The sequence below is a fragment of the Electrophorus electricus genome, chromosome 11, assembly GCF_013358815.1.
Source record: "Electrophorus electricus isolate fEleEle1 chromosome 11, fEleEle1.pri, whole genome shotgun sequence".
NCBI classification, from domain to species: domain Eukaryota; kingdom Metazoa; phylum Chordata; class Actinopteri; order Gymnotiformes; family Gymnotidae; genus Electrophorus; species Electrophorus electricus.
Genome location: NC_049545.1, coordinates 14488808 through 14506750, shown reverse-complemented (window position 1 = coordinate 14506750; position 17943 = coordinate 14488808). Strand labels below are relative to the sequence as shown.

The window sequence follows — 17943 nt, the reverse complement described above, 5'->3', positions numbered from 1 at the left end:
AGAAATCATAAATCAAAAATTTATTTTTTATATAAAAATTTTATTTTATTTTTACAAAGGTTTTGTAAAATTAACTAAAATGAACTGAGGTGTTCATTATTATTTTTATTTTTTTTACTTGCTTTTATATGGGAAATTTAAAGAACTAAAGAGACACCAAGGAGTCTCCTGATGTATATAGGGATGCAAAATATTTTAATTAAAGTATCACAATATTGGCCAATGCAATTTATGCAAATGCGTCTTCTACCAAAATCTAAAATTTTAACACAGAATTGTGTTATGAGCATCCTGAATAATCTCAGTTAATCCAGATTATTGTTATCTGGCTATTTTGATGCATCACAGCATTCATATGACCCAAATAAGCACAGTTTTGGTTAACGTAATAAAGGCTGAACTTTAACTGCAACACTGGTGCATTTCAGTCAGTGTGTAGCAATAAAATTAAAAAATAGAATTTGCATGTATACTGTGGAACACTAAACCTATATGGGTTGTCTATGTATAATGGCAGAGCAAGCAGCTATGACAGACATGCTGGATCAAGCTGGGTTATGCTGTCCCATACCCATTCAAAGGAGAGAATCCAGCATCCTCGCGCAATGCCCAGCAGGATGTTGAGGGTGCGGCGTGGGCTACCCGACACAACATGTGTGGTGCTCTCGCACACGGTGTCCACCACAGTGAAGCCACCCAGGCTGTTGACCACTTGACGCACCATTTGCTGCTTCCTACAAAATACCATCAACTTTTCTCAGGAAAAGGTCTGCAAGTTCCAAAGCATGCTAGAGTAAGTGTTATAGAATAATGCCATATAATAAATAGCATATACAGTCAATCACATGAAAAGGATAAATGGAACAAGGATATGATGTCAAGAATGTGATTACATATAGCACATATGTTTGGATGATAGACAGCCAAAGAGACTTACTCAGTAGGCATGCTAGTCATTACTAATGTTCTGTTTTTCTGAAAAGGAAAAAGAAATGGCAAAATTAGGAAGGTGAACTTCATAACGTGAAAAATCGAACAATTCCGCTGTGTAGTAAACATACAAGCATATGATTTGATGAAGGATGTATTGATGAGCAACATGGCAAATGACACGGTGGACCATGTGCTCGCATGAGAACCACATGCCGGATATATCCTCATTTTTGGTGAGCGGGGAGGAAACGCCATGTCCAAGGCCGTGAAGAGGGGAAAAGCAGTCGGAGTGTTGTTTGAGCACAGCAACGTCGTCCCTCCACTTCATCCGTCCCCTGTACCCTGGCCCCAGGACGACAGGTCCTCAGCACAAGCACATGAGCACCAATCAAGTGAGTATGCACGCACACGGCACTTCCTCTCTGCTCCCACCACAGGAAGTTGGGGGTTCAGGTCCATCAGCACACAGAGAAGCCAAAACAGCTCCACAGTACATAACATGTTTAGATAGGCTTATTGACAGCAGTGACCATGTGCAGCCAGGTGTGAACCCACACCCTCCCCATTATATCTGTGCAAACCAGCTAGAGCTGACAGCCATGGCCTTTCTCAAACCAGACACCAACACTTAAAAAAACAAACAACAAAAAACAAACAAACAAACAAACAAAAAACAGGTGAATGATTGAGGTGCTACATTTTGAGCTTTAATCTGTTAGCTGGTTGTGTGAGAGTACATACTCCCCTTGCATATGTGAATCAAGATGAGTCAGTGAATCACATCTTTATAAAATTTCTACATTAAACAGTATCTGGACAGGATGCAAATTATAGATGTTCACCCAAGTTGTTTTAAAGTTATTGTTTTAAAACTTGGGGGGGGGGGGGGCATTGAAGGCAAGGTTTTGAAAATGAAACACCATCATCTACCAATCCCCAAAACCTACACCAGACTGTTTGGTCCATTTATCAATCATCAGATACGATGAGTTCCTGAATGTTGGTATATTGTTCAGACTTGATCCACTACTTTCAGTGTTATGACTTTACCTTCTGAGCCAGAGTAAATATGATTACGATCATTCATCAAAAAATGTTGACCCCTTCACCACAGACGAAAAAATGCTTTCTCTATTTTCCCCCAGTGAACCCACAAGCACTTCATAGATGCTGCTTCTGGGATGGCTGCTTCAACTAGCCATGCAGTTTCCTTTGAAAAGATCTCTCATTTTACCCTCAACCAGAAACTACCCCACCTCAGTGTCTGGTGTTCAGCATGAAAAGGCAACACCAGCCTCACAGAGTGTGGGTGGAAGTGTGGAGTAAGCAGCAAACAATGAGTCTGTTTGTCTTAAAGATGGACATCAGTAATATTTTTCAGCCCAAAGATCTATTGTCCCAAGACACGCTTTCATTGCTTGGCACCTGTCAGTGACTTATCCCATTTGTCTTATTGCATTTGTACTATCTGCATGTACTCTCTCACTGAAAAACGTCACCACGGACTCATGCCATAGCAATGCCTTCATTCAGGAAGTAGGTCACTGGACTTCAGGAGGATTTACCCTGCTTCCTGTCAGTCTTCTGAGAAGCACACGTGGAGTCAAAATGAAAGATAACCCAGTACTGAATGCCCTAAAAGCAAAAATATTTTGTCATTTGTGGATTAATCTTCTTTTCATATATAAAATCAATACAGCTAAAATGCAAAAATTGCTTCCAAAGCAGATGCAGTCTGAAAATCCACAAGATCATCTATTCACTGAAATACATGTATGAAAGCATTGTTGTTTGAACAAAGCAAGAATCATTCAAAATGTTCAGTCCAGTCCTTTGACTGCTCTGGAAATGGTACTCAACAGCAATGTAGGCCATGCACAGGGGCATAAACTCAAGTACTGATGTGAACTGTTTCAAAGGGTTGTTTCCAATACGCCCAGCACAAATGAAGGAAATTCTTCAGGGTATGACACACTGAGCTTGCTGGGCAGTTCATGCACTCTGATATGATTGAGGCCTCTATTCACACAGAGAAAGGCTGCTCAGGCTCTATGTAGGCGCCCCTGTCTTGCTGAGCAGGCAGTGACAAATCATTACAGCACTTTGGAGACCACAGAGCAGACTGCCCCATGTTGAGATTTAATCTCTGTTGTGTTCTCTCATTTAATTGAATCTTTTAGGTTTCATATGTTAAGCACAAGTTTTGACAGCATGTATCACACCATGCTGTCACAGCTGTGACAGCTGTTATCTAGCCAGCTTATGTGTCACAGAATCATCCCTGAGATCATAGGGCTAACTGTCAGGATGTACCAAGCACACCTGCACTGGCTGTTACATGCCAAGAACCAAATAACTGTCTAAAACATTAACCATAAAGCCATCCACTGTATATTCTTTGAGGCTGCTTAGTGGCACTGTAAAACAGGTTTTGATTAGATTTGCAAGTTCATAGGGATGTGATCCTGGTCATTAAAGAGATAACCAATTGCATTCTCATGAAAGGTTAACTCTGGGTCACTGCCAAAAAGACAGCAAATATAAAAACCTTGGTAAAGAAATTCAGACTGTGCACTGGGAGGCAGTTAGGTAGGTAGCGGTCACCTACACTGTAATTAAACATCTAAGAATTAACCAGTTCTAATATTCAAAGATGAAAACCTATTTTGCTTGTGACACACTGTCATTAGAAAGTGTTTGTATGCTCCAAGACAAGATGTTTCATCCTAGAAAGAACCCAATTCAACCCACAGATTACTTATCAGACCTGACATCATGGTCCAGTGTGAGGTGACCCAGTTGTCCTCTTTGATCTTCACTGATACAAGAATACCTGCTATTGTATACTAATCTCTTGCACACTGGAGGTGAGGTGGAGATGTTATATGACGACAAATGCTCATCTCTCAAAACTGTCACACAATGGCATGCTCTCAAACTGTCAAGCTACGTGCCGGTTTATGAGAGGACTGAATGCGCTTTGTTACACAAGTCACATGGAAGTGAAATCAAACAAAGATGGCAAACAGATGAAAGCCCTCTACACCACTCTGTGAACTGAGGGAGTTCCGTCAAGGCTGAAGGAACGCAAAAGGAGGAATTGGCCAGGTGCAGTGTCACAGATGCGAAGACACAGGCACGTACAGGAAGCTGAGAAGACAACAAACGAGTCAAGCAAATAGCAACTGCTTCAAAGCCAATTATTATGCTCCATTACTGAACCATGCAACACTACTTCATACAGAGGAACAGAGGGGAAAAAAGCTCTCAAGTTAGAACTCTAGGGCAGAAACAATATTCGAGTTCAGTTTACATCTCCAATAAGGTGTCAACGGAACAAGTTGAAATGGCAAAATAATAATGTGTGATAGTGGGTTGCAAAAGCTATATTTCTGGGTGCTGGTCACAAAACTCATGCTATAACAGGAGGCAAGAAAGTATACACACAGTACACTACTCTGATTTCACGTTTAAAACTGCAACAGAGCTTTGCCAGGATAAAACCTCCCTCCAAATACCTCATTTAAATCAGGTATGTTAAACTATTTTATTTATTTATTCTCTTCAACATGCATAAATGAATTAATAGATCTGAATGGTAGTATCATCATTTCTGGACAATATATGACAGTGCAAGTTTCAGCAAATCAAACACCCCCCTCCAACAAAAACAAGCAAACAACCCCCCCCCCCCCAAAAAAAACTAAAAAAACAAAACAACCTGCAACTAAAGAAGGAAGCTCAATTGAATTACCTTCATGTATTTGTCCGTTTTCATAGTCCCATGTTTGCTACACATTTCAGAACATCTGTCAATGAGCCCATCTGAAGCGTTTTTACTGTCTTTGCCTACAAATGAAAATATGCAAAATGAAAAAAAAAAGAAAGGAAAAAAGTTCAGCCTAGAATGGCCCAGCACAGGTGCATCTATGTGGCAACCCTTAAAACACTGTTCAAAGCTTTACATAAGCCTTACATGATGTACATAAGACACCAGATGATGAAAATTTTTATTAGTGACTTTTCATTCAGATAAACAGAGTATTTTGTCCTTGTGATCATATGCATTAATCAAACTACAACCATGAAACATTTTCACATTAAGCCACAACCCTTCTTAAACAGTGTTGTTTCTTGCTCTTATGGTGTTTTTAGTTGAAAATGCTAAGGATGACTTCACTGGCCTGACCTCAAATTCATAAACAGATTCAATTTTCTGAAAGCTCATTTCTCTTAACCTCTGAGTAGATACAGGCTGTTGCTGACACTGACCACTTGTGTCCTTTTAAGCAGTGTTTAGGAGAGCTTACTTTCTAAGGACGTTGAGGAGTTTGGCTTTATTCTCCTCTTCTGTCTCTTTGCAGCTGGCTCCTGCTTCGTTTTCTCTGAGTCACACACCTCAGGTATTGTAGACATGCACACTGGGCTAGACACACCAGACTCTGGGACCAGTGACGATAGCCTTGCTAGCCCTGGTGCATCAGAGATGTCCCTGCTACCGAAAACCTTTTGTTTTCCACCTCTAGTGCAGATATCCTGAGGGTGGCTCTTTCGTCTACTTGGGTTTTTGGGTGTCAGGTCAAAGGAGGGCAGAGGCATTGCTTCAGAAGACGAGTTCACCAAGACGACCTTGCACCTTGGTGCGCTGTTGGCTGAAGTGAAGTAGTCCTCAAACACACCATCATCGTCATTATCATAGCTATGAGTGTCAGAACGGATACTGCTGTGAGGTATAGCAGCTGGCCTTCTTTTATAAAACTCTGACTTTGTAGTAGCAAGGTCATTACTCTGAGCCAAGTGTTCATATTTTGAAAAGGAAGGGTCAACAGAGGAAAGTCTTCTGGAGTCAACGAGATTACTGTTGTCCTTTGCATCTTTTAGGTGTAGTGGAATTTGCCTTTCTCTTGAATCCATACTGCCTAGTGGTGACATGCTTCTGTTTTTTTTGCTATTGATTGATGATTTTTGATAATCAATTGCAACCTCTTCAGTTTTCCATAAAGGATGCGAAATACATTTTTTTGAGGATGTTTTACTAATGTAACAATCTAAAGAGGATTGCTTAGTCATGCTTGAACATGATCTCCTTTGTCTTTCACCTTGTGGTGATGCCAGCACTTCCATAGGCTCTTTACCACCTTTAACAGTTGTCAAACCCTCAGCTGAGACACAGGGCCCCTTCTCAATTTGCCCATGGGATTTCATCTTGTCTGATGGATGTTCATAATACCCTTTATCTCCTTCACTTTTGGAACAGGGGTGGCTGTCTGACAAACTGCAGGAAGGCTCTTCTTCCTCTGTAAAATAAAGAAGTAATTCTGATGAACTATAATTATATTATTATATAGCTATATAATTATATTAACTTTGTTTCAATGCCACCCCCCTACAACCCACTGACCCAGTAATAATTTGGATAAGCTTGTCGGAGTCTCCACTAGAGAAGGTCCTACAGAGTCCTCCATTCCTGAGTCCTGGATTTGTGAAGCTGAAAAGAACAAACAAATGTATTTTGGCTATTGTGAAGCAACAGTGTTACTCTGGACATTCTCTAAATATAAGAAAATAGGCTGCCAATCTCTCACTAACAGGTAAACCAAGTCCCTAGGTATCCAAAAGAGGCTTGAGAAGATGTGCGTGGACGTACCAGTTGGGGAAAGATTCTCACGTTGTGCTCGCATTTCCTTTAGCCGCTGAGCCATGGTGTCAGCCCTCCTAGAGGAGGGACTATACACTATTCCATTCTCTTCATCAATAATGAACGGAGAAGTATCTGAAACTGTGCACATAGATATTACATGTGAAGGCCTACTGAGAACAAAGAAGAAAGCCACTGAGAAAAACAAAACAAAACATTGTTTCGTGCCTATGGGGGACGAGCGGACCAGGCCTTCCATCATTTTGTCCAGCTTTCTCTTCAGTCGCTTCGGGGTACTCAAAGGAATATCCCTTGGCTGCATGCAACGGTGCTATAAAAATTGAGAGCCAATAATGAGATTAAGAAAATCCCAACGTGCGTTAACAAGTTTCAAGTAACTAAGATGAATAGATAACTTGCTCTCTGAGTAGGAGACCATTAGGGTTGCACCTAACAATTATTTTTTTAAATCAATTAATCTAATTATTTATTTTTTGGTTAGTCAGCTAATCAAAGACTAATATATCGGTTATTCTAAAGATTATTAATTGAGAAATAAAGAAATCAACAACTTATTTCCCCCCCCCAAAAAAATAAAAAACTTGTCTCTAATATTTCTATAATGTCCTAAAAACAAATGAAGAAACAAAATGTGACAAGGGCAAGCAGGATAAAAGCGTGACTCATGGTTTTCAAACAAAATCATTTAAAGAAAGTAAAAAGATGTTGAGCCAAAGTAATATAAACAACAAACCAAAGTTGAATCAAAGTAATACAAAACAAAGACAAAGCAGTCCATAATACTTAAGCATGTAGACATAAGAAAAAACAGCAGATGAACATTCACAAGAGTACTTTCTAATACTCACATCCAGCGAAACACTTATAAACTCTAGAAACAACCAGCGACCAAAAGAAAAAACAAAAGAAGTATACACACACTAATGACTACGGAAATCAGACACAGGTGATGATGTTAACAAGCAATATTGCAAGTCATAGCAATACATCAAAGCACATTATGCAAATTGACACATTTACATAAGTGATTATGTTGGTTACGATGACAAGTCAGCCCAGCACTAGAGACTAGCCCAGACATTTTACCGTTCTTTTTTTAATGAGATTGAGCTTCGATTCCTCATTTTGAGCAGGGTAAAGGCTCTCGTCGGCATGCTCTGCATTTTCTTTGCACCTGCATAAAACAGCAGTGTAACGCCTAAATTTCACCAAGTGTAATGTTGAGTGGCAGAGACATCTAATGGCCAAAGTGAGAAACATACGATTAATATCTAATTCAGGATTATTGACTGAATTTCATTTAAAACTTTACAAAGATTAGACAAAGGATTAGGCTAAGTGAACTTAAATACTCTTGGAATTTCGGTAATACAGACTCGGGGGGGGGGGGGGGGGGGGGAGTCTATATATCCAAAATCACTTCACAAAGGTGTGAGAACCATCCTCTTCAATCACGGAATTTTTACTCGTTACAGGGTTTAGCTCCTGACTTATGTAACTAGTCCTTTCACCATAAACATTTTAGCAACAGTCATACATTCTGTTGTTCTGTTATAATTGTTGAAAATAAGTACAGGTATTTGAGGCCATGAGGGAATTAGGTAAAGATAGATATAAACATACATAAAACTTAACTGATCCTGGGGGGGTACACTGCAACATTGCAGAATTGTGAATAAAGCAGCTAGATGGGAGTCAGCTAACTATGCCAAGAGTGATTTCATTTGCTATTCTTTTATAAGAACTATTCCACCATGTACCAAATTCTAAATTTGAAGATGTTACTATAAAGCAAGGCTCTGCACACCTACTCATTGTTTAAGCATTCCAACACTACTTGTTGTACACTGCATTGACTAGTTGATGTTTTACCTGCACCTCAAGAGAGTGGGGGAATAAAGAATCTAATGAAATGAAGAGTTAACTCTAAATTTGACTTTGGTATCATGTTCAATTCTGTAAGATTCAATGTAAATTTTATTTTCAACTAATTGAACTCTCCCATGTTTATAAAGGAAATTTTTGTTTACAGTGATTTTCTGTGTAAGTTTTACCTGGCAACCCAGTGGACAGAAACAGTCTTCACTCCCAGTTTCTTTGCTTTATTCCATGTGGACTGGTGGCCATTTTTGAACACTACATGGGTGATTCGTTTGTTAAATGTTTTATGTACCTGTAAAACAAACCCATATTCCTACTCACTTAAAATAGATGTACTACCTTCAAAAATGTGCCAAGTTTAAATAAGTGCTCTCACCTGAGCGCCCATATCCCGAAGCTGCTGAATAAAAGGATCAGAATAATTCTCTGTCTTACTTGCAGACCACACATCAACGTATGCCACAACATCTGTACAACGAAAGAGAAAACAACAAAGCAATCAAAAAATAATGAATGTAAGAATCAACAGTCTCTCAATTATCATACTACAGAAGTAACCAAAGACAGGACTTTGAATTCTTGAATTTGAAAATTTGAATTTAAAAATGTAATTGATCAAAATTTGAAAAACATATGCGTATATTTATGAATATGTGCACGCATAACATTACAGAAAAAGCTTCTTCCCTAAACAACCACCAAGTATATAAATAAGTACCTTTGAGGACTGCTGGAGAAATTGAGTTTGTTGTCATTGTTGAAGAAAGAAGACTCTGGGAGTTGCCTTCTTTGACCCTGCAACACGGCAGCAAGATGCATAGCTATGTGTACCTTGAACAGCTTACATTCCTTAGTTTACTAAATCTAAAATACTGCCAGATACATTTAACAAGTTCCAAAATCTAGTTAAGCACATATTAGTCAGATAGGATAGCTACGTCTAATGTATATTTTAAAACGATTATTTCATAGGATATAGCTATATAGCTGGTTATATAAGACAACCAGCCGCTAACTACGCAAAGAATTGTTTCAAGGCTTTTTGATTATCATGTAGCTACCTACCAAATTAACAGGACATGTTGCCAGTAAAGTGGCATATTATGTAGTTTAAGTAGCTAGGTTAACAGATTTCACGCTGCTATGTTCATATTCGATCATTTATCCGAGCTCGTTAGCTAGCTAACCTGTTAGCTGAGTAATAAAGCTCCACTTACTGTAGCTACCTAACGTTACCATGACAGCTACGTTAGCTAGCTATCACCAGTGTTTAATCATAAAGATTATCGGATCGATTAGGACTTCAGCACGACAGGATCTAGTTATATAAAAAGTAAAAAACATGCGAGATTCCAAATGTGGGATAAATCGATTTATAGGAACAAAAACTCTCACAACCTAACTTAGCTAGCGTTATGCTGTCTAGCTAAGTTAGCTAGCGTTAACAATGACTGATGTGGGTTTACTTCTTGCCACCACTAAAGTATCCAATGAGCTCACCTTGCTTCCTAGCTTGCTAACTTGCATATAGATAGCTCACCACTACCTATACCAGAAAAATGAACATGTTGCCAAGAAATTGTACACCTCTAGAAGTCATTATCGCCGTTTTCCACGAATTTGCTTACAGTATATTTTCGCGGTAGTGTTTGCATTTCTTCTTCGCGAGGGTTTCTCAAGTTACAAAGCGTATCACTGCCACCTACTGGAGATCGCACATGTTTGGCGAGGGGCACGATATATTGGCTTGGCCCTTTGAGGCACAGAAAATGAAAAACACGGCCTTTGTATTCCGTTACATATGGACTGCATCGGCAGGCAAGTTTGATATTATTAGGTAACTATTGTTACTAATTATAAACTAAATATTTAGCTGGTGGATATTCTTGGTTGCAGTGGTTAGAGCAGGTCGGATGATGACAACTAGCTTAATTGTGTTTAAAGGAGCAGTTGGTAGGATTTAGGGGCATATTTTAGCAGAAACAGAATATGGTTAGTATACAAAGTAAGCAGTAAGTACAAATTGTTGTGGTTTTTCATCTTAGAATAATGCCTTCATCTACATGTGTTCTCTTCCAGCAGTGGCCGCCATATTTCTACAGTAGCAAAGAACGGACAAACCAAACATTTTCCATCCACAGGTTTTACGAAACCTGAATGGAAAAACCCAAAATTCAAAAACATCCAACTCAACATCTTGAACTTTGGTGTTAGCTGGGCAGTCAATACACCTAGAAGAGGAGACCAATACACTGACTGTAGTGTAATATGTCACAACGTTTGTGAGTCATTTTCATCCTGCCCTAAGGACAGAATGATTGATGATCTACAGTGGTTTAAGGCTTGCGTTAGTAAGATACTACCTCCATGTCACCCAGGGGTCACAGTTTGTAAACTTACCAGGCTTGGTAACGCTCTGCCAAAGGCTGAGGAGTCCAGACCAGAGTAGTTCTCTCAAGTCCTGATGAATGCAAATCACTTCTATGATTTGTCTTCAAGCTGAAGGATTCAGATGTCAGTGGGCGGTAATAGGACTTACCTCTCGCTGACAGGTTAAAACACACAGAGGCACTCAAGGATCTGAGGGCACGTCGTGTGGCAGGTGAACAAGGTCTTACCCTTGTGGGTTTTTGGGTGGTGAGTGGACAGTTTACTACCAACTTGTCACAGCCAATATCGGTGGTGCACGACCAAAGTATCATGGTAGACGCCTACTTAAAGTAGTTCTCATGAAAATATGTAGTATAGGCAGTAAGATGCACAAACTAGGTCAGCTGGCTCACATCCCGCATTCACGATAGTGAGGTGAGCTTACCTAACTATTCTTTGTCTAGAGCTGACAGACCAGTCCCACGTCATGGAGGAGGAGTCATCTACGTTAAATTGGACATTGACATGGTTAGGGTCATTACGTATGTGTGTGTGCTTCAAGCATTGGCCTTGACTGCTATTGTTCAATCCAACAGTATCAGCATTGTAGTCTTATACAGAAGTCCAGATAGCCTGGACACTGCGGTCGTCAATTTTTTTTGAGGTCACAGGCATCGAATAGGTGTTTGAGTCTAGGGGACATTAATTCTCCTAAGATATGCTGGAGGGCTCTGACAACTTCCCCAGGGTCTAGCACCTTTGCGAATAGGCTCCTCGAGTTCACACTCAAAAGCCCATTCAGGTAGTTAGTAGACAAACCAACTAAGTTTATGAGTGAGCAATCTCCATCTATTTTAGATCTTGTGTTTGCTAAATCAGTAGACTTTAACAGTGATATGTACTATGGGCTATCGCTAGGATCCAGCGAGCATGCGGTTTTGCTGTTTAGATGCAACCTGATGAGACTAAGGACTGATGGTTGGACACAGCGACCAAATATATGGAAGGCTGAATTCCCAGCCATGAGGGATAAGGCTAGAGAGGCACCCTGCCCCATCACCGATTGTGACACCGCAGACACTGCATGGGACAAATTTGTACGGTTCCTGAGCGATGTATCTTCACCTTACATACTGCTACGGTCTGCTAGGGAAGCAACTGCCAAGCCATGGATCGGTTGCGTAGAGAGTAAGCGTCTACGTAGGCATGCCAAACAGTGGAAGTGCTATGTGAGGGCCCCAAACAATATCACCTGGGAAGGCTACAGGAGTGTGAGGTCGATGTGTAAAAGGCTCTTGCGAGCCTCTCTGTTACAATATGAAAGCAAGCTATCTGGGTCAGCTGTGGCGAACCCCAAGCGATTTTTCTCGTACATCAAAGCACGTGGGGGCAGAATAGACTCTATTCTGGTTCTCTTGGGTGATGATGATACCCCAATGACTACCAACTTAGAAAAGGCTTGTGTGCTGGGGAAACAATATGCCACTACTTTCGCATCAGAATTGCCACTGCCATTAGATATTGTGACCGCCTTCACACCAGCAGATCACTCACTTTGTAGTGTGGAGTTTTCAGATGGTAGGGTGCTCAAGGCTCTACAGGAACTGAATCCATTGAAAGCATTAGGGCCAGATGGATTCCATCCTAAACTCCTGAAGGAACTGGCATATGAACTGTACGTTCCTCTGGCGGCAGAGCATCGGAAATCGTTCAATTCCGCTGCCTTACCTAAGGTCTGGTGGAAAGCTGTGATCTGCCCAGTTTTCAAAAAAGGTGAGAGAAGCCAACCGGTGAACTATAGGCCGGTTAGCTTGACCAGTATTATTGTTAAGATAATGGAGAGGATCGTCCGTGAGCAGCTGGAAGATTACCTAATTAGGCCGTCATTTCAGTAATGACCCGCCTTTCCCCTGCCCACTTAACTATTTTTCTTTATTATGTCACGGTACGGGTGCCAGCGGGGACAGCTGTCACTGGTCGCGTGGGCCTTATTGGTTGGGATGTGGTTGACTTGTGCGTACTTCCTTGGTTCCTAGGTACTGGATAGCGGCACTCTGCCAATCCCAACGACGCGCAACTGGAGGAACAATCTGGTCCCCATCTGAATCCAAATATCGCAAAAATATTTTTACGATAGGTAAAAAAGTCAGAATATCACTACAGCCAAAATGCTAAAAAGAGTGATGGAACGGTATTTCGAATAAACGATATATAAAGCCTTAGACTAAGCCGTAGACTAAGCCGTTAAATGTCTTCGCATAACCATAGTGGATGGAAACGATTTGCATTATTTTCTGCCGAAAGTTCGTATATGCGCATAATATTTGCGAAACCTTTGGATGGAAACCCGGCTAGTGGCTGTAGAGTTCCTTTCGCGTTTTTACGTTATGGCGTGGTGTTTGTTACATGTAGAAACGAAATCAAGACAGTGGAAAAACGCGAAAGGCTATTTTCAGCAGCAACGTGCACAATAAGTCGTAGAACGAGAGTACAGTCTCCATTACATTGTTTTCAAGATGTTTGACCTGTACTGCAAAACGATACATTGGTCTTGCATTAAAAAACAAACAAACGCTGAATTCGTGTCAGAATACAATCCCATCTTGAAATGTAGTCAAGACACAACTACATTGGTTTCTGTTTCAAATATGACACATTGAGATGCAATGCACACAAGGGATTGTGTTTAAAGAGTGGCATGCGGAAAACGCAAAGTGAAAAGTAAAATAAAAATAAAAAGGGTACCGACTGGTAAATTGAGAAAAAACATTTATAAATCCATGAGCTCTGATTGCTGAATTGAGACATCAGTTTACTAATCAGTCGATATTGACTGTTAAAACGAGGGGATGGCTTTCCCACTTATCCATTTATGTCTTTTTAGGGACCCATGGCGGGCCCCGTAGTAAAATATCCATTGTACTCATTTAAGTTTGCTCGATCTCTGAACAGAAAAAAACTACAGATTTTTTAAATGAATGAAATGCCGAATGCGTTTCAAAACCGAATGCAAAACACGTTGAAATGAACTCACAACTATATTGCACACCGTGTGCTGATTTGAACGCACCAAAACACAATACATCATGGCCGGCGATGTGGCGAGCATTAAGCTCTCCCAAACCCGCGTCTTTGCTTATTTCTAATTTGCCCTTTGAATCATATAAAATTGCAGGGGGCGTATCACATAGTTCAACTGAACAGAGATGTCGTAACCTTCACTGTAGACCGAAGGAGACGCTATTATGGTAATTTAAACAGATCGGCGAGTTTAAAGTCGTATCCACGTGGTAATGTTGGTGATTTATTACTTGACATTTCTTTAACATTTCTAACTAAATCTGATTTTACTATAGTTGCTTACCTTATAAACCTATTTTATTACCAATTATCCATCAACTAGTCACAGTTAATCTCCGTTAGTTTGGCCTGTTACTATAAGCTAAATGTCTTTTCCAGTATATATTTTTGTACATTTTACATTTAACTAATAAACGTATATCGATTAAAAAAATGTATAATTATCGTTTTCTGATTTTACAAAAATCACCTGTTAGCGCCGCCACATCATGTTAGACCCCTTTTTATGTTACCTGTGCTCTTTCAAGCCGAAGCAACTAAGTCCTTGGCTGCCAGTTTTAAAAGCTTTATCAAACTGCATGTTTGGCCACACACCCCTTTTTAAGTCTTAAATGTATGCATTTGAAGACACGATTTTCTTTTTGTTTCTTTAACTCATATTTCGAGTTAATATATCTGTATCATTAGCTCTGCTGCCATCATTTACCAACAGGGCAGCTATAAGCTGTTTCTCTGAGCCATTAGGTGATCCTGCACGCACGCACGCACACAGTTGGCTTGAAACCCCGGCAAAGAACGGGGCGAAGTCTCAAACAAGGAAGGACTGCTTGTATGACCTTGTTTTTTCCCCCATTTTTGGACTTTGTCTTTGGCTTCGCCGCTCCTGCTTTGGTAGCTGTGTATATATACATATATATAGATTGTGTAAAGAGTGTGAATATTGTTGTTTGGTACTCTGGTGGTAGGGAGTGACTGCTATTTTTGTTGGGTTTGGGTTTTGTCTCTGTGTCAGGGAGTTGGGAATGTCTGTTGTAAGTTTCTTGTGTTTAGGATTAGTTAGTGTGTAGTTTTATTTAATTAGCACCAGTAAGATTTTTTATTTTATTAATTTTTTTGTAAATGATAATCTCTACAATACACTGGAAAAAAACAAAAAAACAAACTTCCACTTGTGAATCAGTTTTTGTTGCTGCTCTTTTTTTTTTTTTTTTTTTTTTTTTTACAACTTGCATTCTGTTAGCCGTTCACATCTTTCTTTTACCTTGTTACAGCCTCACAGCCTAGACGGGGATGTAACGGGTTTGGGGTCACTGGTGTAATGTAAGCATGCTCTACAATTGATGCTCTGCACTCCTTTTGTGCTAGCTAAAAAGCAACAGCGCTGGCAGTAGAACTCGGGGTGTTGAAAAGCGGTAACCAAGGGCCTTCTTTTACATGCAGCCATGAGGAACAATGTGCAAAATAGAAGATAAGATGGAAACAAAAAGCAAACTGGACAGGTGCAGGCAATCAAGGAACTGGGAAGGGATTTGAAATGGGAAAAGTGTTCTGTGTGTTGGGAATGGGAGGGACAGTAGGCACATGGGGTTTGTTGGGATGGTTACCTGGTACACCATCCCTGTTATTCTGGTATGCTTGGGAATGATGGACACCTTTAGATTGGATACCAAGCACCAGTAAAAAAAAATGTTGGCCTTCTAATACAGAGCAAACCTATACTCCTGCATATCCAACATTTTTTTTTATTCATTTGTGCGTGTGTATGTGTATACTTGTTTATGGACTGGCACTGGTACTCCAGAGTTCACTTGGCAGTATAGGAACTGAGGGGCCCGGGGACATATATATATTACATACTTGAAAAGATTACCAGATTCACTGTTGTGTGTAATCTTTTCTTTTAGTAATAATTATAGTTGATCTAAACTAACAAACCTTTTTAATGTTACTCATTTTATTAGCAAAAACTTTAATCAGCTGTAGGCTGATCTTGATAACATTGTGTTTTTTCTTTTGTCCAAATACCAAAGATAAATTCTAGTTTTGGCTCATAAATGTAAAATTACAATTTTTAGATATTAATTAATAGATATTTTTCAACATCAACACAGAGGAAAAAGGCTATTTGTGTTGGTAGATATGCCCATGGCCATGTTCTAGCTAAAGCGATCAAACAACAAATTGCATTTAGATAACTAAACTACCTGTCCAAAAAAACCAGGCAACTTTGGCATCCCTCTTCAGTGATTTTTCATGTGGCCGCATCAATGTTTACCCTTGTTTGCTGCCATCACCTGTCCCACTTTCGTTTTGCTTCTTTGTTTTTGCTTCTTCGATGATGAGGATTCATCCTTCCTTGCTTTTTCTTGTGCTAAGTCATATATACGAACCTCCATTTATCAGTATTTGGGTTCTCAAACTAAGCAACACAAAATGGTTAGCCAAGATTGACTGCAGATTTTTTTTTCTTTTTTCTACATATTCCAACTGCTGTAGCACCATCAAATTCAAGCTGCTGTAAAAATGTGAAAAACCCTCTCTAGAACCAGTGTTTGGTTTGTCCATTCTGGGCTATTGTAGAAACATGGCAGCCTCTGCTGGAAGAGGACCCGCTCTCCATGAATGGCTTATTCAAAGCTAATGAAAACAGGATTCATGGTTACCGGTAATTATACACTGATGTAAACATGGTTTTGTATGGTATATTCCATTATTATGCTAATAGAACCCAATAAATCTTACACAAAGCTCCTTTTAATATTGTTTTACCAAGTGCAAACATCATTTCTTTCTTTTAAATATCTGTATTGGCAATTTCTTTATTCAGTATCCCCCCAATTTTCAGCCTCCATGTGGATACAAATAGAACATGTATAAAAAATCTGTCATGTAATCTTTCTCTGTAGGTTACCCTAATACATTGAATAATAACATGGTAGAATGTACCAATTAGCTGTTCTCTCCTTATTAACCGTAGTGTTGGACTTCAGACTTTATATGTATACATTTGAAACTCGCACTCGGAAGATTCATCAGAAATAGGTCAGCACTATTGCAAACAATGCTCTGAGCTAGCCTCAACTGCTGCACAAAAAGTCTCTACCATAAATAAAACTCCAAAATTTTCTATGCAAAACATAAAACAAAAATAAATATACAATGGCCAGTGGGGAAAAATATGCACCAGAGCTAACATGTGCTCGCTATCTACATATATATATATATATATATATATACTGCCATTAGTTAGCTACCCTCTGCATAATATGTTCAAACATAAACTGATATCGGCTTATCATATTATAGTGTCTTTAACATTTGTTAACCTGAGTATAGACATGAGGAGGTGGGGTGACGTGGTTTAATGTTTCTGTGCTCTATACAGTTATGACACGAATTCCCAAGTGTTGTGATAGAAAGTGACTTTGAGTTCCATGGCCCCCAGAGCCTGATGTTCCTGGCCAAAGGCTTGCACTTGGGTCTTGTCCAGATGATGTTGCAGACAGGTGATTTTCTTGCCTAGACAATGACCGCTTTGCATTTCATCCTTTGTATTGTGACTGGGATAATTATTAGTGTCAGTTCAGGTGGTGCAGAGTGAAACATTGACAAATCTGCAGGTTTGGTGGACTTCTGGGTAGGTCATCTGATTCCTTCCTCTTTGGGACATGTTGTCTATTGGGTCCTGTTCCAGTAATGTTTTGATGCTGCCCAATCATTGTTCACCATAGCCCCAACCTTTACCAGGCAGTCAACTGTGTCCACCACTCCAAGATGGGTTGACAGCCTTGGGTTAAGTGCTCAGAGTTTAAACTTGCATCGTTCCCCTGAGCCGGTCCTTGATTTTAGATAAATGTTTAGTTGGCAGGAATGTATCCAAGAATGCACTGAACCCAGGTGAAGATGGTTTTCTTGGCTACCATCCACCAGGTCTTAGCCAGCCTATTAACAAATTCCAGCATCCACATGAATTCCATGTTCATCATACTCCTCAGGGTCAGAAAATTCTCACATCAGCC

General features: G+C 39.8%; 1 protein-coding gene across 2 annotated transcripts in view; it reads right to left on the bottom strand.

Annotated features, from left to right (window-relative positions):
- The window catches only part of mcph1 (microcephalin 1), a 32479-nt gene extending 22361 nt beyond the window's left edge, over positions 1–10118 (bottom strand). Inside the window, exons 1-11 of one of the 2 annotated variants that reach the window (XM_027023881.2) lie at positions 10102–10118; positions 9192–9268; positions 8850–8941; positions 8647–8765; positions 7679–7766; positions 6581–6902; positions 6335–6421; positions 5244–6230; positions 4688–4782; positions 938–975; positions 572–734 (exon numbers count right to left, since the gene is read on the bottom strand). In XM_027023881.2, coding sequence (XP_026879682.2) covers positions 572–734; positions 938–975; positions 4688–4782; positions 5244–6230; positions 6335–6421; positions 6581–6902; positions 7679–7766; positions 8647–8765; positions 8850–8941; positions 9192–9228 — 2028 coding nt within the window. In that variant the 5' untranslated portion in view covers positions 9229–9268; positions 10102–10118. The other variant, XM_027023874.2, reaches the window with a different exon arrangement.
- Between the last annotated feature and the right edge of the window lie 7825 nt (positions 10119–17943).